This window comes from Coregonus lavaretus, assembly GCF_964263955.1.
Source record: "Coregonus lavaretus genome assembly, contig: HAP1_SCAFFOLD_674, whole genome shotgun sequence".
Classification (NCBI taxonomy): domain Eukaryota; kingdom Metazoa; phylum Chordata; class Actinopteri; order Salmoniformes; family Salmonidae; genus Coregonus; species Coregonus lavaretus.
In genome coordinates this window covers 102984-125967 of record NW_028159212.1, presented here as the reverse complement: position 1 = coordinate 125967, position 22984 = coordinate 102984, and the positions used below count along the sequence as shown (strand labels likewise).

The following is a 22984-nucleotide window of genomic DNA, read 5'->3' as shown; positions in this document are numbered from 1 at the left end:
TTGATGGCTGAGGTAAATGTGGACTATTATTCTAACATCTTCAAAGTGTGTATCAGAATTCGATAAGAAGGACCGCGCATCCTCGACTTGCATGTTCTGTTAATATGAATTACCATAATCGAAATGTCATTCTGAGCATTGTGGGTGGACGCCCTAATGAGGTTACGTACCCAATGCTAATGGGCCTGGTCAATTTCTCAAATGTCTGGTAAATTTAATTGCTGCTGGTCAAATGTCTGGCGCAACATTTTCCTAACTGAAAACATGGTGTGTGTGTATGTTTGTGAGCTTGCATAAGTGTGTGTCTTACCTCTGATATGCCTGAGGAGAGGTAGGGGGTGTTGAGAAGACCTGGGCGTGAGGGTGGTAAGGTGTCTTTTTTAAAGCCTGAATCAAATTCTGCCTGTACTCAGGATCTATACACCACAAGGACCCTTTCCCAATGCTCTGTAGAGAGATAGAGAGAGAGAGAGAGAGACAGAGAGAGAGAGAGAGAGAGAGAGAGAGAGAGAGAGAGAGAGAGAGAGAGAGAGAGAGAGAGAGAGAGAGAGAGAGAGAGAGAGAGAGAGAGAGCGAGGGAGTCAGTAACACACACATATGATACAGTGCGAGAGAGAGAGTGCAATAGTGGAATGAACATTTGTTTTTAAAGATTGACAATAACAAGTCGCCATTGGCCATTGTGAGGTCAGTAAATGATGCATTTACTTGCATATTATTGAACAGTAGATGAGAACACAGAAAGAGAGTCCCACAGACACTTAACGAGACCACACACACACACACTTCCTTGCCTCCACCTTCCTTTCCCTCCCCATACAGAAAACTCATGTATTATAATATATAGTACCAGTCAAACGTTTGGACACACCTACTCATTCCAGGGTTTTTATTTATTTTTATTATTTTCTACATTGTAGAATAATAGTGAAGACATCAAAACTATGAAATAACACATATGGAATCATGTAGCAACCAAAAAAGTGTTTAACAAATCAAAATATATTTTATATTTGAGATTCTTCAAAGTAGTCACCTTTTTGCCTTGATGACAGCTTTGCACACTCTTGGCATTCTCTCAACCAGCTTCATGAGGTAGTCACCTGGAATGCATTTCAATTAACAGGCGCGCCTTGTTAAAAGTTAATTTGTGGAATTTATTTCCTTCTTAATGCGTTTGAGCCTATCAGTTGTGTTGTGACAAGGTAGGGGTGGTATACAGAAGACAGCCCTATTTCGTAAAAGACCAAGTCCATATTATGGCAAGAACAGCTCAAATAAGCAAAGAGAAACGACAGTCCATCATTACTTTAATACATGAAGGTCAGTCAATCCGGAAAATAGTTTTCACCGAGCTAACCAAAACAGCTACTTAACCAGCTAGCTCCTTTAGCTTGCCACCACAGAATGCAATGTCACTGACCAAGGTAATAATTGCTTTGGATATTAAAGCTCTGAGTTAATATGTCATGTGCATTGCATTCGGAAAGTATTCAGACCCCTTCACTTTTTCCACATTTTGTTACGTTACAGCCTTATTCTAAAATTGATTAAATACATTTTTTACTCATCAATCTACACACAATACACCATAATGATAAAGTGAAAACAGGTTTTTAGAAATGTTTACAAATGTATTACATATAATAAACAGAAATACCTTATTTACATAAGTATTCAGACCATTTACTCAGTACTTTGTTGAAGCGCCTTTGGCAGCGATTACAGCCTCGAGTCGTCTTGGATATGACGCTACAAGCTTGGCACACCTGTATTTGGGGAGTTTCTCCCATTCTTCTCTGCAGAACCTCTCAAGCTCTGCCAGGTGGGATGGGGAGCGTTGCTGCACAGCTATTTTCAGGTCTCTCCAGAGATGTTTGATCGGGTTCAAGTCTGGGCTCTGGCTTTGCCACCCAAGGACATTCAGAGACTTGTCCCGAAGCCACTCCTGCGTTGTCTTGGCTGTGTGGTTAGGGTCATTGTCCTGTTGGAAGGTGAACCTTCACCCCAGTCTGAGGTCCTGAGCGCTCTGGAGCAGGTTTTCATCAAGGATCTCTCTGTACTTTGATCTGTTCATCTTTCCCTGGATCCTGACTAGTCTCCCAGTCCCTGCCGCTGAAAAACATTTACACAGCATGATGCTGCCACCACCATGCTTCACCGTAGGGATGGTATTGGCCAGGTGATGAGCGGTGCCTGGTTTCCTCCAGACGTGACGTTTGGCATTCAGGCAGAATGTTCAATCTCATTCTGAAAAAAAATATTGTAAGCACTGTTGTGCAATATCTGCTTAAAGAAATGAAGTATTTGCTGTGATAGATCTAATAGATAATGTTAGTTTTTTTTTAAATGTTGATTTATGTTCTAAATCTAGAAAAACTTGCCAAAATGCTAACGAAATTAGCCCTGGAGCAATTCATATTGCTATAAAACAAAACAAAAATAAGTTTGGAGATTTGTATTACATATTTGAATAATATAATGTTAGAATTATACAATCAAAGGCCTTTAAACACTTGTTGAGATTGTCCCGTCTTTCAAGAATCCCTGAGATTTAAAACAGCAACATTTTCTCTCAGCCTAAAGAAAAAATGTGTAAAATATAATGAGATTAGCTATAAAACTTCCAATTTTTCTCTCTGCCCCATGGGGGGCTTGTTCAGACCTTGAGGGGGAGGGGGGGGGGGGGGGGGTTCTACTCTATATAGCTCTAAGCTCTATACACTCTGCTTGGGAACCAATGCTTTCCCTGTTACTGGATGTGTGCGTGTGCGTGGGATTAAGCCTGGAGACTGGCTAGGCCACTCCAGAACCTTAATGTGCTTCTTCTTGAGCCACTCCTTTGTTGCCTTGGCCGTGTGTTTTGGGTCATTGTCATGCTGGAATACCCATCCACGACCCATTTTCAATGCCCTGGCTGAGGGAAGGAGGTTCTCACCCAAGATTTGATGGTACATGGCCCCGTCCATCGTCCCTTTGATGCGGTGAAGTTGTCCTGTCCCCTTAGCAGAAAAACACCCCCAAAGCATAATGTTTCCACCTCCATGTTCTTGGGGTCATAGGCAGCATTCCTCCTCCTCCAAACACGGCGAGTTGAGTTGATGCCAAAGAGCTCCGTTTTGGTCTCATCTGACCACAACACTTTCACCCAGTTCTCCTCTGAATCATTCAGATGCTCATTGGCAAACTTCAGACGGGCCTGTATATGTGCTTTCTTGAGCAGGGGGACCTTGCGGGCGCTGCAGGATTTCAGTCCTTCACGGAGTAGTGTGTTACCAATTGTTTTCTTGGTGACTATGGTCCCAGCTGCCTTGAGATCATTGACAAGATCCTCCCGTGTAGTTATGGGCTGATTCCTCACAGTTCTCATGATCATTTCAACTCCACGAGGTGAGATCTTGCATGGAGCCCCAGGCCGAGGGAGATTGACAGTTATTTTGTGTTTCTTCCATTTGCGAATAATCGCACCAACTGTTGTCAGCTTCTCACCAAGCTGCTTGGCGATGTTCTTGTAGCCCATTCCAGCCTTGTGTAGATCTACAATCTTGTCCCTGACATCCTTGGAGAGCTCTTTGGTCTTGGCAATGATGAAGAGTTTGGAATCTGATTGATTTATTGCTTCTGTGGACAGGTGTCTTTTATACAGGTAACAAACTGAGATTAGGAACACTCCCTTTAAGAGTGTGCTCCTAATCTCAGCTCGTTACCTGTATAAAAGACACCTGGGATTCAGAAATCTTTCTGATTGAGAGGGTGTCAAATACTTATTTCCCTCATTAAAATGCAAATCAATTAATAACATTTTTGACATGTGTTTTTCTGGATTTTTTTGTTGTTATTCTGTCTCTCACTGTTCATATAAACCTACCATTAAAATTATAGACTGATCATTTCTTTGTCAGTGGGCAAACGTACAAAATCAGCAGGGGATCAAATACTTTTTTCCCTCACTGTATACACACGTAAACTATTTAACTAACTATTTAACAGTCTTACAGCTAAACAGCAATTGCCTTAATTTTTGCTGGACCCCAGGAAGAGTAGCTGCTGCCTTGGCAGGAACTAATGGGGATCCATAATAAATACAAATATAAATACAGCTTGGGGGTAGAAGCCGGTCAGGGTCCTGTTGGTTCCAGACTTGGTGCATTGGTACCACTTGTCGTTCGGTAGCAGAGAGAACAGTCTATGACTTGGGTGGCAGGAGTCTGACAATTGTAGGGCCTTCCTCTGACACCACCTGGTATAGAGGTCCTGGATGGCAGGGAGCTCAGCCCCAGTGATGTACTGGGCTGCGTTCGGATGCCAAACAGTTGCCAAACAGTGAGGCAGCCAGTCAATATGCTCTAAATGGTGCAACTGTATAACTTTTTGAGGTTCTGAGGTTCTGAGGGCTCATGCCAAATCTTTTCAGCTTCCTGAGGGGTATGAGGCGTTGTCGTGCCCTCTTCACGACTGTGTTGATGTATGTGGACCATGATAGTTCCTTAGTGATGTGGACACAGAGGAACTTGAAGCTCTCGACCTATTCCACAACAGCCTTGTGGATGTGGATGGGGACGTGCTTGGTCCTCCGTTTCCTGTAGTCCACGATCAGCTCCTTTGTCTTGCTGACGTTGCTGAAGTATGTGTTTTATGGTCCCTATACGATAGTGTCAGCAGTTTGCTACAGGCAGAGGTAGAGAGGAAGGGATGATACAGGGAGAGGTAGGGAGGAAGGGATGATACAGGAAGAGGTAGAGAGGAAGGGATGATACAGGGAGAGGTAGGGAGCAAGGGATGATACAGGAAGATGTAGGGAGGAAGGGATGATACAGGGAGAGGTAGGGAGGAAGGGATGATACAGGGAGAGGTAGGGAGGAAGGGATGATACAGGAAGAGGTAGTGAGGAAGGGATGATACAGGAAGAGGTAGGGAGGAAGGGATGATACAGGGAGAGGTAGGGAGGAAGGGATGATACAGGGAGAGGTAGGGAGGAAGGGATGATACAGGAAGAGGTAGAGAGGAAGTGATGCATTGAGGATTTCTCATTTCCTGTAACATCTAGTGAAGAAAACCCAATGAGATGGACAGGTAATGGCATAGCAACGCACATAGCAAAAAGATCTGTTGGGAACAAGGAAAGAGCTAAATGTGTGTTTTCATTTCCATTTGGCATTCACAATGTCGAAAGTTTGTCATTTCAACAGATGACATAGTTGGCCAAAACAAATTATCTTCATTCATCACCCCAAAACCAGTTTCTCCTTCTCTCCTTCCCTCCCTTCTTTCCTTCCCTCTGTCTCTCCCTCCCTTGCACCCTTTCTCTCATTATAACAGTGGTGCGTGGCATGGTGTCGTGTGTCAAAAAGGACTCTGCTCTGTGTTCTAGTTGGAACAATAGTCATGGGCTCAGTGAGGGGAACGGCACCTCTGTACCTTCGGGCTCTGATCCGTCCCTACACCCAAACGAGGGCATTGCGTTCATCCACCTCTGGCCTGCTGGCTCCCCTTCCTCTGCGGAAGCATAGTTCCCGCTCAGCCCAGTCAAAACTGTTCGCTGCTCTGGCACCCCAATGGTGGAACAAGCTCCCTCACGACGCCAGGACAGCGGAGTCACTCACCACCTTCCGGAGACATTTGAAACCCCACCTCTTTAAGGAATACCTGGGATAGGATAAAGTAATCCTTCTACCCCCCCCCCCCCCAAAATTGTAAAGTGGTTATCCCACTGGCTATAGGGTGAACGCACCAATTTGTGAGTCGCTCTGGATAAGAGCGTCTGCTAAATGACGTAAATGTGCCCTTGAGCAAGGCACTTAACCCTAATTGCTCCTGTAAGTCGCTCTGGATAAGAGCGTCTGCTAAATGACTAAAATGTAAATGATGTAAATGACTTGATATCAGACGGCCGCCGGGACCACAGTGACACAGCCCTGTGTACGTGCATGCCTGTGTGCATGCGTGCGTGAGAGAGAAATTGAAAAAATAGAGATTGTGAGAGAAAATGACTGTGTGCACCCAGGTGAGTGTGAGCGCCTCTGTCTACTGGAGTGTCCAGTCTGCACCGGGGAACTGTTGTGATATCAGGTGCTGAACACAGAGATCTACCCTATTGATGTGTTAGAGGCTAACAGGCAGCGCTAGGTGGCTAACTGCTAATATTTACTCTACTCTCTAGGCTCCAGGGCTACAGGGAGCTAGGCCCAGAGGCGCCGTACTATGGCTGACCCTGTAAAATAACACATTTCACTGCTCCTATCCAGTGTATGTGACGATCAAACATCGTACATTTTAAAGGTAAAGAATTTGTTCCACCACTAGCTAGGTAAACACTGGGATTGTGTTTAATATGATGTTCATTCCCTGGTCACAGCTGGATGTACACTGAGTGGACAAAACAATAAGAACACCTGCTCTTGAGTAGGGCGTTGACCCTGGTTGCTTCTGTGTGTCGCTCTGGATGGGAGTCTGTTAGACGACTAATGTGATGTAGCTGTTGAGTGGCTTCACTGCAAGTATATTGTATGTTTTAAATATTCAATAAAAATGAAAAATATAAATTATATACGGCTGTGGAAAAAATTAAGAGACCACTGCAAATGTTTCTTAAATCAGCATCTCTACATGTATGACAGCCATTCCATTCCAGTGTCTGTTGAATTCCAACACTGAATTAGGTGCTGATTAGGTGATCACATGAACCAAATCTTATTTAACGAGGGAAAAGTATAAAAGCCACTGCTGTGGTCTTCACTATCCTCTTGCAATAGGACCAGCTGGATGGCAAAAACAGTGCTAATAGTACCTCAAAAGTAATATGAATCAAAAAATAACTATTGACCATGCCAAAAGGAAAGTTTTGAGTGAGGAAAAGAAGGGTTCAATTATGGCTTTGCTGGCAGAGGGATACAGTGAGCGTCAGGTTGCTTCCATCCTTAACATTTCAAAGACGGCGGTTCATAAGGACAAGGTCAAGCAGCTGACATTGGGGACAACAAAGCTACAGACCGGCAGAGGGCGAAAACGACTCTCTACTGACCGGGATGACCGCCAACTCATTCGAATGTCACCCAACAACCGTAGGATGACATCAAGTGACCTACAAAAAGAATGGCAAACGACAGCTGGGGTGAAGTGCACGGCGAGGACGGTTCGAAACAGGATCCTAGAGGCTGGGCTGAAGTCGTGCAAAGCTAGAAAAAAGCACTTCATCAATGAGAAGCAAAGAAGAGCCAGGCTGAGGTTTGCAAAAGACCATAAGGATTGGACCGTAGAGGACTGGAGTAAGGTCATCTTCTCTGATGAGTCCAATTTTCATCTTTGCCCAACACCTGGAGAGTCATACAAGCCACAGTGTCTCGCACCCACTGTGAAATCTGGTGGAGGATCGGTGATGATCTGGGGGTGCTTCAGCAAGGCTGGAATCGGGCAGATTTGTCTTTGTGAAGGGCGCATGAATCAAGCCATGTACAAGGTTGTCCTGGAAGAAAACTTGCCACCTTTTGCTCTGACATTGTTCCCCAACTCTGAGGATTGTTTTTTCCAGCAGGACAATGCGCCATGCCACACAGCCAGGCCAATCAAGGTGTGGATGGAGGACCACCAGATCAAGACCCTGTCATGGCCAGCCCAATCTCCAGACCTGAACCCCATTGAAAACTTCTGGAATGTGATCAAGAGGAAGATGGATGGTCACAAGCCATCAAACAAAGCCGAGCTGCTTGAATTCTTGCACCAAGAGTGGCATAAATCACCCAACATCAATGTGAAAGACTGGTGGAGAGCATGCCAAGACGCATGAAAGCTGTGATTAAAAAGCAGGGTTATTCCACCAAATATTGATTTCTGAACTCTTCCTAAGTTAAAACAATAGTCTTGTGTTGTTTAAAAATGAACATGAACGTATTTTCTTTGCATTATTCAACACTGCATCTTTTTTGTTATTTTGACCAGTTGTCATTTTCTGCAAATAAATGCTCTAAGTGACAATATTTTTATTTGGAATTTGGGAGAAATGTTGTCAGTAGTTTATAGAATAAAACAAAAATGTAATTTTTACCCAAACACATACCTATAAATAGTAAAACCAGAGAAACAATTTTGCAGTGGTCTCTTAATTTTTTCCGCAGCTGTATATATATATATACACTGCTCAAAAAAATAAAGGGAACACTTAAACAACACAATGTAACTCCAAGTCAATCACACTTCTGTGAAATCAAACTGTCCACTTAGGAATCAACACTGATTGACAATACATTTCACATGCTGTTGTGCAAATGGAATAGACAACAGGTGGAAATTATAGGCAATTAGCAAGACACCCCCAATAAAGGACTGGTTTTGCAGGTGGTGACCACAGACCACTTCTCAGTTCCTATGCTTCCTAGCTGATGTTTTGGTCACTTTTGAATGCTGACGGTGCTTTCACTCTAGTGGTAGCATGAGACGGAGTCTACAACCCACACAAGTGGCTCAGGTAGTGCAGCTCATCCAGGATGGCACATCAATGCGAGCTGTGGCAAGAAGGTTTGCTGTGTCTGTCAGCGTAGTGTCCAGAGCATGGAGGCGCTACCAGGAGACAGGCCAGTACATCAGGAGACGTGGAGGAGGCCGTAGGAGGGCAACAACCCAGCAGCAGGACTGCTACCTCCGCCTTTGTGCAAGGAGGAGCAGGAGGAGCACTGCCAGAGCCCTGCAAAATGACCTCCAGCAGGCCACAAATGTGCATGTGTCTGCTCAAACGGTCAGAAACAGACTCCATGAGGGTGGTATGAGGGCCCGACGTCCACAGGTGGGGGTTGTGCTTACAGCCCAACACCGTGCAGGACGTTTGGCATTTGCCAGAGAACACCAAGATTGGCAAATTCGCCACTGGCGCCCTGTGCTCTTCACAGATGAAAGCAGGTTCACACTGAGCACATGTGACAGACGTGACAGAGTCTGGAGACGCCGTGGAGAACGTTCTGCTGCCTGCAACATCCTCCAGCATGACCGGTTTGGCGGTGGGTCAGTCATGGTGTGGGGTGGCATTTCTTTGGGGGGCCGCACAGCCCTCCATGTGCTCGCCAGAGGTAGCCTGACTGCCATTAGGTACCGAGATGAGATCCTCAGACCCCTTGTGAGACCATATGCTGGTGCGGTTGGCCCTGGGTTCCTCCTAATGCAAGACAATGCTAGACCTCATGTGGCTGGAGTGTGTCAGCAGTTCCTGCAAGAGGAAGGCATTGATGCTATGGACTGGCCCGCCCGTTCCCCAGACCTGAATCCAATTGAGCACATCTGCGACATCATGTCTCGCTCCATCCACCAACGCCACGTTGCACCACAGACTGTCCAGGAGTTGGCGGATGCTTTAGTCCAGGTCTGGGAGGAGATCCCTCAGGAGACCATCCGCCACCTCATCAGGAGCATGCCCAGGCGTTGTAGGGAGGTCATACAGGCACGTGGAGGCCACACACACTACTGAGCCTCATTTTGACTTGTTTTAAGGACATTACATCAAAGTTGGATAAGCCTGTAGTGTGGTTTTCCACTTTAATTTTGAGGGTGACTCCAAATCCAGACCTCCATGGGTTGATAAAGTTGATTTCCATTGATCATTTTTGTGTGATTTTGTTGTCAGCACATTCAACTATGTAAAGAAAAAAGTATTTAATAAAATGATTTCATTCAGATCTAGGATGTGTTATTTTAGTGTTCCCTTTATTTTTTTGAGCAGTGTATATATAAATAAAAGTAAAAAATAAAACCTGCTCTTTCCATGACATAGACTGACCAGGTGAGTCCAGGTGAAAGCTATTATCCCTTATTGATGTCACTTGTGAAATCCACTCCAATCAGTGAAGATAAAGGGGAGGAGACAGGTTATAGAAGGATTTTTAAGGCTTGAGAAAATTGAGACATGGATCGTGTATGTGTGTCATTCAGAGGGTGAATGGGCAAGACAAAAGATTGAAGTGCCTTTGAACGGGGTATGGTAGTAGTTGCCAGGCGCACCGGTTTGTGTCAAGAACTGCAACGCTACTGGGTTTTTCACGCTCAACAGTTTCCTGTGTGTATCAAGAATGGTCCACCACCCAAAGGACACAACTGTGGGAAGCATTGGAGTCAACATGGCTGTTCTGAGGGCAACTCAGTGTATATCTCTGGCTTTTACATACAGTAGGGAGAACAAGTATTTGATACACTGCCGATTTTGCAGGTTTTCCTACTTACAAAGCATGTAGAGGTCTGTAATTTTTATCATAGGAACACTTCAACTGTGTGAGACGGAATCTAAAACAAAAATCCAGAAAATCATATTGTATGATTTTTAAGTAATTAATTTGCATTTTATTGCATGACATAAGTATTTGATACATCAGAAAAGCAGAACTTAATATTTGGTACAGAAACCTTTGTTTGCACTTACAGAGATCATACGTTTCCTGTAGGTCTTGACCAGGTTTGCACACACTGCAGCAGGGATTTTGGCCCACTCCTCCATACAGACCTTCTCCAAATCCTTCAGGTTTCGGGGCTGTCGCTGGGCAATACAGACTTTCAGCTCCCTCCAAAGATTTTCTATTGGGTTCAGGTCTGGAGACTGGCTAGACCACTCCAGAACCTTGAGATGCTTCTTACGGAGCCACTCTTTAGTTGCCCTGACTGTGTGTTTCGGGTCGTTGTCATGCTGGAAGACCCAGCCACGACCCATCTTCAATGCTCTTACTGAGGGAAGGAGGTTGTTGGCCAAGATCTCGCAATACATGGCCCCATCCATCCTCCCCTCAATACAGTGCAGTTGTCCTGTCCCCTTTGCAGAAAACCATCCCCAAAGAATGATGTTTCCACATCCATGCTTCACGGTTGGGATGGTGTTCTTGGGGTTGTACTCATCCTTCTTCTTCCTCCAAACACGGCGAGTGGAGTTTAGACCAAAAAGCTCTATTTTTGTCTCATCAGAGCACATGACCTTCTCCCATTCCTCCTCTGGATCATCCAGATGGTCATTGGCAAACTTCAGATGGGACTGGACATGCACTGGCTTGAGCAGGGGGACCTTGCGTGCGCTGCAGGATTTTAATCAATGACGGCGTAGTGTGTTACTAATGGTTTTCTTTGAGACTGTGGTCCCAGCTCTCTTCAGGTCATTGACCAGGTCCTGCCATGTAGTTCTGGGCTGACCCCTCACCTTCCTCATGATCATTGATGCCCCACGAGGTGAGATCTTGCATGGAGCCCCAGACCGAGGGTGATTGACCGTCATCTTGAACTTCTTCCATTTTCTAATAATTGCGCCAACAGTTGTTGCCTTCTCACCAAGCTGCTTTCCTATTGTCCTGTAGCCCATCCCAGCCTTGTGCAGGTCTACAATTTTATCCCTGATGTCCTTACACAGCTCTCTGGTCTTGGCCATTGTGGAGAGGTTGGAGTCTGTTTGATTGAGTGTGTGGACAGGTGTCTTTTATACAGGTAACGAGTTCAAACAGGTGCAGTTAATACAGGTAATGAGTGGAGAACAGGAGGGCTTCTTAAAGAAAAACTAACAGGTCTGTGAGAGCCGGAATTCTTACTGGTTGGTAGGTGATCAAATACTTATGTCATGCAATAAAATGCAAATTAATTACTTAAAAATCATACAATGTGATTTTCTGGATTTTTGTTTTAGATTCCGTCTCTCACGGTTGAAGTGTACCTTTGATAAAAATTACAGACCTCTACATGCTTTGTAAGTAGGAAAACCTGCAAAATCGGCAGCGTATCAAATACTTGTTCTCTCCACTGTATGTGCGCACCCACCCACACACACACACACACACACACAAACGCATGTTCTCATAACATTTCACATCAGGACATATTTTTAGGCTCAGACACACACACCACACACACACACACACACACACTACATACACACACACACTACATACACACACACACACCACACACACCACATACACACACACCACACACACACACTCCTAATTATTCTGTCAGCTTTCCATCAGTGGGGCTGCTTCTCCAAGACCATATCTCAGATTAAGTCACAGACCGTATCAGGCCATGAAATGCAGTATTTATAAGACAAATGTTGCACAATCCAGGTGTGGAAAGCTCTTAGAGACATACCCAGAAAGACTCACAGCTGTAATCACTGCCAAAGGTGATTCTAACATGTATTGACTCAGGGGTGTGAATACTTATGTAAATAACATATTTCTGTATTGAATTTTCAAGAAATTTGCAAAAATGTCTAAAAACATGTTTTCACTTTGTCATTATGGGGTTTTGTGTGTAGATGGGTGAGATTGTATTTAATTTTATCCATTCAGAATTTAGGCTGTAACACAACAAAATGTGGATAAAGTCAAGGGGTATGAACACTTTCTGAAGGCACTGTATATAAAATCAGTGATGACGCAGATAGATAATAATAGGAAAAATAATCATACTCAACGAGTAAAAACAAATAACAAGACAATACAGTGAGAAATAATGACAATATTTACATAGTGAGAAAGACACAGGTAGCAATGTCATTATCCTGGTTAGTCATTCCACTGGCTGTCCCTACGGGCAGGAAGCTACATATTTTGCAGCTAATATAGCACAATTTAATTTTTTTGCCCAATAGATATCTATTTTTGTTTCAAAATCTTTGTATTTGTATTACATTTTAGGGAAGAAAATTGCCTGTAAGTCTGCATAATTCTAGCCGTGTATGAGAAAGTGATGCTCTGTCTCGACCTCTCTCTGAGGGCAGAGTGAGCACAACCTGTCCTCTATGGGTAGCCAGATCTGTCTGTGACGGACGGTTTCTATGGCCAGGCTTTGCTCACTGAGTCAGCTATGGTGGAGAGGTCATTTGATGCAACAAAATTAATGTTTATAGCTGAGCTCATGCCTGTAGCTAGTTAATCTTACTTGAATTTAATTGTGAATATGGCTGAGATAATTGAACAAAGTAGTATGGTGAGGGTCAATGTTGTCAAAGTACAATGAGTTAGCTAGCCAGCTAGCCAACTTGTGCTATAGCTGGGCTGCCAAACGAGAGGTGAACTCGGGAGCCTGGTTAGAAAGCTAGCTAGTTAGCAACTAACGTTGCTGAGAACAAAAATATATTGAGCGTCAATGTTGTCGGGATAGAACATTACATAGAACAGATCTCCAATGAGGACATGCTGCATTTTTCACTTTGAACGACACTGTATGATCTGTAATACTAATTCTGTCAATCATTTTCTGTTTCCCCTTCAACAACATTTTTATATTAGCCTGTTAGCCCTGTCACGAACCGGCTCAAGTTCGTAACAAAAGGGAGACACGTGGAGACAAGGAGTACTCAAAGTATATATTTATTAATTAAAGTAAACTAACTGAAATAACAATGGGGTGTGTAATCAGTAATCAGTAGTGTAAGTGAGTGTTTGCTTGCATAAATGTAATATAGAAGTGTTGAGAAGTGCCAAAGCAAACAACCCAAAAAGGCCACAAAAATATCACAACCAAAATCAAAGTATCTGCCTGGAGAGAGTCTCCCCAATGAATGTGGAAGAGGTCCATTTATGCTGGGACACACCCGGCCCAGGTGTTTCCCAAGTAGCTGACGACCCTCCCAACTCCGCCCACCGGCATCCTAATAAGGAAACAAGAGCAAAGAGAGAATACGGCAGACAGAGTGGGAGGGTCGTCACACCCCCCCCCCATAAGACCGGGGACCAACAAGGACCCCGGACCAACGTCCCAGCCCCTGCGTCCCAAACCGACAATTTGTACATGTTCACCCCTCCACTTGCCCCACCCATCATCCTCCTCTCCAGACCTCAGCAACCTTTACACAGGAAGCAACCTTTAAGAGGAAAGAAAAACACAAGACTAGGAGGGGACAAACAGGAAAGATAGAACATGACAAAATCAAACACTGGTCGGTCACATCAATATTCATGAACAGGGCGCACGAGAGAGCGCATCAGCAATCACGTTATCAGTCCCCCGGATGTGCCGCACATCTAGATGGAAAGATTGTAAAAATAAACACCACCTCATTATCCTCTGATTAGGACACCTCATGGACCTCAAAAATGTGAGAGGATTATGGTCAGTGTAGACCACAATAGGTACTACACCCGACCCAACATACACTTCAAAGTGTTGTAGCGCCCATATAAGTGCTAATGCTTCTTTTTCAATGACCGAATAGTTCAACTGATAATGGTTAAACTTTTTGGAAAAGAAACTAACAGGCCTCTCAACCCCAGCCACATCTGCTTGCAGCAACACTGCACCCGCCCCCACATGACTAGCATCCACCTGCAAGGTAAATGACAAATCCACACGAGGAGCAGCCAGTACCGGAGTTGAAGTAAGCAACCTCTTTGCATCTTCGAAAGCCTGTTGACAATGAGAAGACCATACGTACACAGCCTTAGCTTTCAGCAAATCTGTCAAGGGAGCGACCAAAGTAGAGAAGTTCCTACAAAAACCACGATAATACCCAATCATTCCCAAGAAACGCATCAGTTCCTTTTTAGTAGTTGGTAGTGGAAAAGCGTCAATAGCTACCACTTTAGCCAGAACAGGACGCACTTCACCCTGCCCAACCACCTTTCCAAGGTATGTAACAGTCGCCTGAGCAAACTCACATTTAGCCAAATTTATCGTGAGACGACCCGCAGCCAGACGTTCGAACAAGGCTTGAATACGGGACAGATGTTCCTCCCAAGTATCTGCATATATCACTACATCGTCCAGATAAACACCGCACCCGGCCAGACCAGAGACAACCCTGTTCATAAGTCGCTGAAAAGTTGCAGGCGCATTACGCAGCCCGAAACTCATAACCGAATACGAGTACAGACCAAAAGGTGTAATAAAGGCAGAGATTTCACGTGCCCTACTCGTCAGTGGCACCTGCCAATAGCCCTTTAACAGGTCAAATTTGCTCACAAACTTAGCTGCGCCGACTTGATCAACGCAGTCCTCCATCCGAGGAAGAGGAAATGAATCCGGCTTAGTGACATCGTTTACCTTACGGTAGTCCGTACAAAATCTGTTTGTTCCATCCGATTTACTGACCAAGATACAGGGAGAAGCCCAACTGGAGATAGAAGGCTCTGCTATTTTACTCTCCAGCATGTACCCGACCTCAGCATCCAGACAACGCAGTTTCTCTGAAGAAACTCTATAGAACCGTTGACGAATGGGGTCAGCATCTCCAATGTCAATATCATGTTCTATTAAGTTTGTACGTGTTGGTGTATCAGAAAACAACCCTGGAAATCTCAGAATCAGACCAACCATTTCTTTCCGCCCATCAACAGGTAGATGAGTAAGAAGACTATCTAAAATCTCCAGTGTCTCTGAATTCTTCAATCTACCCTGCAGTATGCAATCGTCGGGACCAGCAACATCTTCCTGCTCCTGCACAGACCTAGCATAACCAGAATCCAGGGAATAAACAGTATCAGCCAAAAGAACAGCCTTACCGTCCTCTGTAGACTCCCCCTGTTCAGTCTCAGAGGAACGTGCATAATAGGGTTTTAACAAATTTATATGGCACAGTTGGTGTGCTTTCCTCCGTTCTGGAGTGGCAACTAGATAATTTTGCTCAGAGTACTGGCGCACCACTGTATATGGACCTTGAAACTTGGCTTGAAAAGGAGAACCAACAATTGGCAGCAGAGCCAGAACCTGATCACCTGGACTAAAGTGACGAGGCTCAGCTCGCCGATCATATATGCTCTTCATCCTGTCCTGTGAAGATGATAGCTTCTCTTTAGCCATTTCACCAGCGGCATACAAGCGTCGCCGAAAATCACACACATATGATAACAGGGACTGAGGAGGCTCGGGAGACTTCCAGTCATCCTGGAGAACAGATAAAAGCCCACGCACCTTATGTCCAAACACTAGGTCATTTGGGCTAAAACCTGTGCTCTCCTGTGAAACCTCCCTAGCAGCTAACAGTAACCAAGGCAACCCCTCCTCCCAATCCTTATCCATCTCAGTACAATAAGCTCTCAACAAAGACTTAAGCGTTTGATGGAAACGTTCCAGTGCTCCTTGACTTTGGGCATGATAAGCGCTAGACAAGTTGTGTTTAATATGGAGTTGTTGGAGAACCTGTCCAAAGAGATTAGAGGTGAAATTAGATCCTTGATCACTTTGAATGACCTTAGGGATTCCAAACAGTGAGAAAAACTGAGTCAAAGCTTTTAACACAGACTTAGTCGTGATAGACCGGAGAGGATAGGCAGCAGGAAACCTAGTGGTCTGACACATCACAGTCAACAAATAATTACTACCCTTTCTGGAACGAGGCAGAGGACCAACACAGTCAATAATCAGATACTCAAAAGGTTTACTGAGTACAGGAATAGGGAACAGTGGTACCGGCTTAATAGCTTGATTAGGTTTACCAGTTAATTGACAGGTGTGACAAGTTTTGATGAAATCAGAAACATCCCTCTTTAATCTTGGCCAAAAGAAATATCGTAATATGCGATTGTAGGTTTTTCTCACACCCATATGCCCAGCAACGTCGTTGTGAGAAGTTGTCAGCACCAACTCACGAAGCTTAACTGGTACCACAACCTGACTAATCGCCTCCCCCAGAAAACAACTACCATGAGACATCCACTTTCTCATCAGGACCTCCTCTTGGAGAAAATAGCCCTGTGCGACATCTCCCAACTGTTCCACAGGCACAATTTGGTCCCGCAACTCTTCTAATGTAAGGTCAGTCCGTTGCGCCTCGATTAAATCGGAGCGGGATACAGATAACGGGATAACAGGGAAAACAGTAACAGACTTCTTTATGGTATTCTCGTTAGCCAGCTCCGTGACCAGGTCGTCATGGATCATAGAACGCGTCACTGCACACGCAGAAAACACCTCTGGGAAATTCTGCGCACTCTCATCAGGAATCCCTACAATTGACGGCTTAGTGGAAACCACTAAAGATGGAGACACGATAGGCCACACACGCTCCCCAGCCAAGTTATTTCCAAGGATCACGTCAATACCCTCAATAGGCAATGAAGGACGCACCCCCACAACAACCTCACCTTTCACCAGTCCACAATCCAACATCAGTTTATGCAATGGAACTGACAGAGTGTTCAAACCTATTCCCCTAATTAGAACACTATTCCCCGAATCAGTCTCCGCAGAGAAGGGTAACACAGATTCCAACACAAATGATTCAGAGGCACCTGTGTCTCTTAGGATCTTTACTGGCACTAGGTTCTTACTTCCTACCATAGACACAAAACCCTCCGTAACGAAAGGTAAATAGTCGGGATCAATATAACCCTTCACCTGGCTCCGGGCATGAGACAATGCGTCATGAGTGAACTGATGTGGAACAGGCGCGGCTAACGCTGCAGGCCTCGATTTACCATAAGCACCTGTACTGAATTTACCCCTAGACCTAAGAATCGGACATTCATTTTTCCAATGACCTAATTCTTGACAGTAGTGACATTCTTGACCAACGTCAGTTTTACCACGGGTATCAGGCTCAACCCTAGTTGAATGAAACTCTGCCCGGGAACCGAAGTATCTCGGCGAGCGAGGCCCAAATCTCTGCGAACGCCCCCACTCACTCCGAATACGGGGTTCTGCAAAAACATTTTTGTGAGTCAACACATATTCATCTGCCAAAACCGCAGCTTCAGCAACAGTCTTTATTTTTCGTTCGTTAATGTACGTCGCTATACGATCAGGGATTGTGTCCTTAAATTGTTCTAACATAATCAGATCACACAGCCCTTGGAAAGTCATAACTGCAGAGGCAGAACACCAGCGATTGAACTGTGAAGATAATATTCGCGCAAACTCAACATGAGTCTGCTGATCATCCCTTTTTAAAGTTCTAAATCGTTGGCGGTAAGCCTCAGGGACCAATTCGTAACTCTGTAACACAGCCGTTTTAACCTTCTCATAACTAACACTGTCTGCTACACTAAGAGCTGAATATGCTTCTTGCGCTTTACCAGTCAGCACACACTGCAACATCAAAGTGCGATCAGAATCAGGCCAACTCCTAGCGTCAGCAACACGCTCAAACAACGAAAAGAATGTCTCCGGGTCCTTTTCATTAAACTGGGGCAACAACCGTAAATTCCCAACAATATCAAATGTGTCTGGATTACGACCAAAAGAGGAACGACCCCTAGGTAACTCTGGGTCACCTTCCCAGAGCAAACTCTCCCCTGAGAGCTTTCCTTCCCTAACCAACTCTAGTCGCTCTTGTTGCAGCTTAATTTTAGCACGCTCCATATCCTGTTTAAATTCCAATTCCCTTTCATATTTTACACGATCATGCTCCATTTTAGCTTGTTCATGCTCCATTTTAGCTCTTTGTCCATTTTTTTCATGCTCTAGCTGTAACAGAAGCAGTTCTTTCTGCTGTTCAAAAAGAAGACCACTATGACTAACCGATGGAGCGGTCATTGTAACATATCGGGGAGACAACGTGTCCTCAGCGGAGGCTGCCCCAGTGGTAACATCCAGAATACCACTCTCCATCAAATTGGCCTTCAATATTAACCTAATAGAATTTTAGGCGTTTATCACTAATTTCAACCTTGTAGTGTTCAGCAACCTTCAACAGCTGTTCTTTAGTACATAATTCTAACAGTTCTTCTGATGGAAAGCGAATGAACTCGTCTACATTAGACGCCATAATCAGGAAAATAAATAAATATATATATATCATAGTAATCTTGCTCAACCCCTCTGCTGAGCACACCAGACACAAGAGAAATGACAATCACACCGAGCACCACAGAAAAGAGCTGGGATATGGAGCTTCCCCAAAACCTACAATAACTCAACCCTAGTCTTCGTGCAGATTCGCGGTGGGTAATTACGCACTGTAGCCCGCTGGCAAGGAATTAAACCCCCCAGCACGCTGGTAGATTCCCCCAAGCCACGGATGTGCCCCCGAGACAACTGCTCAGTCCACAGACACCACACAAAAATAACAAACATTTAACCATGCCCAACGTATCCCAAAACAAAACACGTCACTAAGCCTATCAGGGGAAAAGCTATAGCTCCGGGTAGCAAATGTCACTACCCTACCCAATCTCCCACTGAGGTACACAGCCGATTGTACTCACCTCCTCAGCCCGATGTCCCAACAGCGAGTAGAGCAAGAGTTTCCAAGCTGGGCAGGGACTGGAAACTAACCAATGTATTCTCTCCAACGCAGTACACAACCCAAAGACAACCAATACTGGGCCTATCAAACTCAACCAAACTAACAAAATTTACCAAAAAAAAACCTACAGAATTGGACATTAACTCCACGTTCTCCCAAACACAACCAGTTCAATATCCCAGACGAGCCCCCACTTGTCACGAACCGGCTCAAGTTCGTAACAAAAGGGAGACACGTGGAGACAAGGAGTACTCAAAGTATATATTTATTAATTAAAGTAAACTAACTGAAATAACACAATGGGGTGTGTAATCAGTAATCAGTAGTGTAAGTGAGTGTTTGCTTGCATAAATGTAATATAGAAGTGTTGAGAAGTGCCAAAGCAAACAACCCAAAAAGGCCACAAAAATATCACAACCAAAATCAAAGTATCTGCCTGGAGAGAGTCTCCCCAATGAATGTGGAAGAGGTCCATTTATGCTGGGACACACCCGGCCCAGGTGTTTCCCAAGTAGCTGACGACCCTCCCAACTCCGCCCACCGGCATCCTAATAAGGAAACAAGAGCAAAGAGAGAATACGGCAGACAGAGTGGGAGGGTCGTCACAGCCCCCATGTAATTAGTTAGCTTTCATTCATTGTTTGCTGTAAAAACACCCTTCTCGAATATTCAAACAAAATGAAGTGGTCATCATTAATCTTTCTCTGTGATTTGAGTGTCACTTTTGACAACTTTGTGGCATTTCTTGGAGGTCATTTCAAAAAGTGCCTATTGGATAATGCTCATATTTCAAACCAACTTTTTGCAAGACAACTAGTGAACCGATCGCGGCACCATCTGGTGACCATTTAGGGAATTAAGTTCTCAGCTGTGGTCCAAAATGTCGTTCAGGAATATGGAGTATTGACGGAGAAAAGAGGTGGGGAAAACATGCTTTGGCAATCGAAACCTAATATCGTGTCCATAATGTAGTGCTTGAGTTGCCCAGCGATGCAGAAATCCCTAACGAGCTAAATGCCTTTTATGCTCGCTTCGAGGAATATAACACGTGTGAAAGCCCCTGTTTTTTCTGATGACTGTGTGATCTCACTCTCCGTGGCCGATTTCAGCAAAAAGTTTAAACAGGTTAACAATCACAAGGCCAGCGCGCGTTCTCAAAGCATACGCAGACCATCTGGCAAGTGTCTTCACAGACATTTTTTATCTGTCCTTGTCCCAGTCTGTAATGCCAACATGTTTCAAGCTGACCACCATTGTCCCTGTTCCCAAGAGCTCTAAGGTAACCTGCCGAAATGACTATCGCCCTGTAGCACTCACATCTGTAATTATGAAGTGCTCTGAAAGGCTGGTCATGACACACATCAGCAACATCATCCCAGACACCCTAGACCCACTTCAATTTGCATACCGCCCCAATAAATCAACTCAATTACACTTCACATTGCTCTCTCCCACCTGGACAAGAGGGGAATTTACTATGTGCGAATGCTGTTCATAGACTACAGCTCAGCGTTCAACACTATAGTCCACCTCCAAGGTCATCACCCTGCTAGAGACCCTGGGACTGAAACCCTCCCTCTGCAACTGGATCCTTGACTTCCTGACGGGCCGGCCCCAGGTGGTGAGGGTAGGCAACAACACCTCCGCCGCACTGACCCTCAACACGGGGGCCCCTCAGGGGTGTGAGCTTAGTTCCCTCCTGTACTCCCTGTTCACCCACGACTGCGTGGCCACGCTTATTCCAACACCATCATCAAGTTTGCTGAAGACACGACGGTGCAAGGCCTGATCACCAACGGTGATGACTCAGTCTACAGGGAGGTCAGACTTAGCAGTGGGGTGCCAGGACAACAAAAACCTCTCCCTAAATGTCAGTAAGACCAAGGAGCTGATCGTGGACTATAGGAGAAAAAGGGGAGAGCACGCCTCCATCCACAATGACAGGGCTGTTGTGGCGCCAGTCGAGAGCTTCAAGTTCTTTGGCGTCCACATCACTAAGGACCTAACATGGTCCACACACACCCGCACAGTCGTGAAGAGCGCCTCTTTACCCTCAGGAGGCTGAAAATATTTTGCATGGGTCCTTGGATCCTCAAAAAGCTCTACAGCTGCAACATCGAGGCATCTTGACTGGCTGCATCACTGCTTGGTATCGTAAATGCACCGTCCTTGACTGCAAAGCACTACAGAGGGTGGTAAGGACAGCCCAGTACATCACTGGGGCCGAGCTCCCTGCCATCTAGGACCTCTATACCAGAGCTCCCTGCCATCTAGGACCTCTATACCAGAGCTCCCAGCCATCTAGGACCTCTATACCAGAGCTCCCTGCCATCCAGGACCTCTATACCAGAGCTCCCTACCATCTAGGACCTCTATATCAGGCAGGGTCAGAGGAAGGCTCGAATAATTGGCAAAGACTCCAGCCACCCAAGCCATAGACTGTTCAATCTGCTACTGTCCTGCCAACGGTACCGGAGCATCGGCTCTCGAACCAACACGCTCCGAGGCTTTTACCCCAAATCCATAAGACTGCTAAATAGCCAGTATGCTAAATAGTAAAATAATGGTACCCAAACTATCTGCACTGACTCTATCTTGCACTGACCCTACTCACACTCACTAGACTATATATACAAACCATATACACACTCACCCACACACACTACATTGACACTCCCAAACAAAACCCAAACATATTCACATACAGTACACTACATATGCACACACTACGGAAGTCCCCGACTAAAAAACATCTTGGTTGACTGAAAGTTGTCTGTTCTTTCGACCACCCTATGTGTCTTAATAAAATCAACTAGATACTTGTCTGATGCTTTAAGCGAACTGTTTAATAAAATAAGACACAAATGACTCAAGAGGGAGCCAGAGATCAAGATAACCAGAAGAAAGAAAATTGATTCACCTGACCCGACCTTCCTTCCCCCGCTCCTGCTGGCTTTCTACTCTCCTGAAGTTGCCGGTAATAGGCTACATGAGGAGTCGGCAACCTTTTCTAATTTACCTTACAATTTCTACAGATCTGCGTGCCAGTTATCGTTATCATATGCACATGTTCGTGGAACAATATTCATTTTATTTATAATAACGTCTTCGTATCTCAAAATCAAAATTCTATCCAAATCTAAATGAATATGATACAAACCTAAAAAGTAACTTATATTGCCATTGCCAACTACAGTGGGGGAAAAAAAGTATTTAGTCAGCCACCAATTGTGCAAGTTCTCCCACTTAAAAAGATGAGAGAGGCCTGTAATTTTCATCATAGGTACACGTCAACTATGACAGACAAAATGAGAATTTTTTTATCCTGAAAATCACATTGTAGGATTTTTAATGAATTTATTTGCAAATTATGGTGGAAAATAAGTATTTGGTCAATAACAAACGTTTCTCAATACTTTGTTATATACCCTTTGTTGGCAATGACACAGGTCAAACGTTTTCTGTAAATCTTCACAAGGTTTTCACACACTGTTGCTGGTATTTTGGCCCATTCCTCCATGCAGATCTCCTCTAGAGCAGTGATGTTTTGGGGCTGTCGCTGGGCAACACAGACTTTCAACTCCCTCCAAAGATTTTCTATGGGGTTGAGATCTGGAGACTGGCTAGGCCACTCCAGGACCTTGAAATGCTTCTTACAAAGCCACTCCTTCGTTGCCCGGGCAGTGTGTTTGGGATCATTGTCATGCTGAAAGACCCAGCCACGTTTCATCTTCAATGCCCTTGCTGATGGAAGGAGGTTTTCACTCAAAATCTCACGATACATGGCCCCATTCATTCTTTCCTTTACACGGATCAGTCGTCCTGGTCCCTTTGCAGAAAAACAGCCCC

General features: G+C 44.8%; 1 protein-coding gene across 1 annotated transcript in view; it reads right to left on the bottom strand.

Moving 5' to 3' along the window:
• Window positions 1–22984, bottom strand: part of LOC311123177 (forkhead box protein N3-like) — a gene marked incomplete at both ends in the record, with an annotated part of 86827 nt that overhangs the window by 17750 nt on the left and 46093 nt on the right. The window contains one exon of the mRNA XM_084197440.1: window positions 311–447. Coding sequence (XP_084053566.1) covers window positions 311–447 — 137 coding nt within the window. The remainder of the gene's footprint in view (window positions 1–310; window positions 448–22984) is intronic.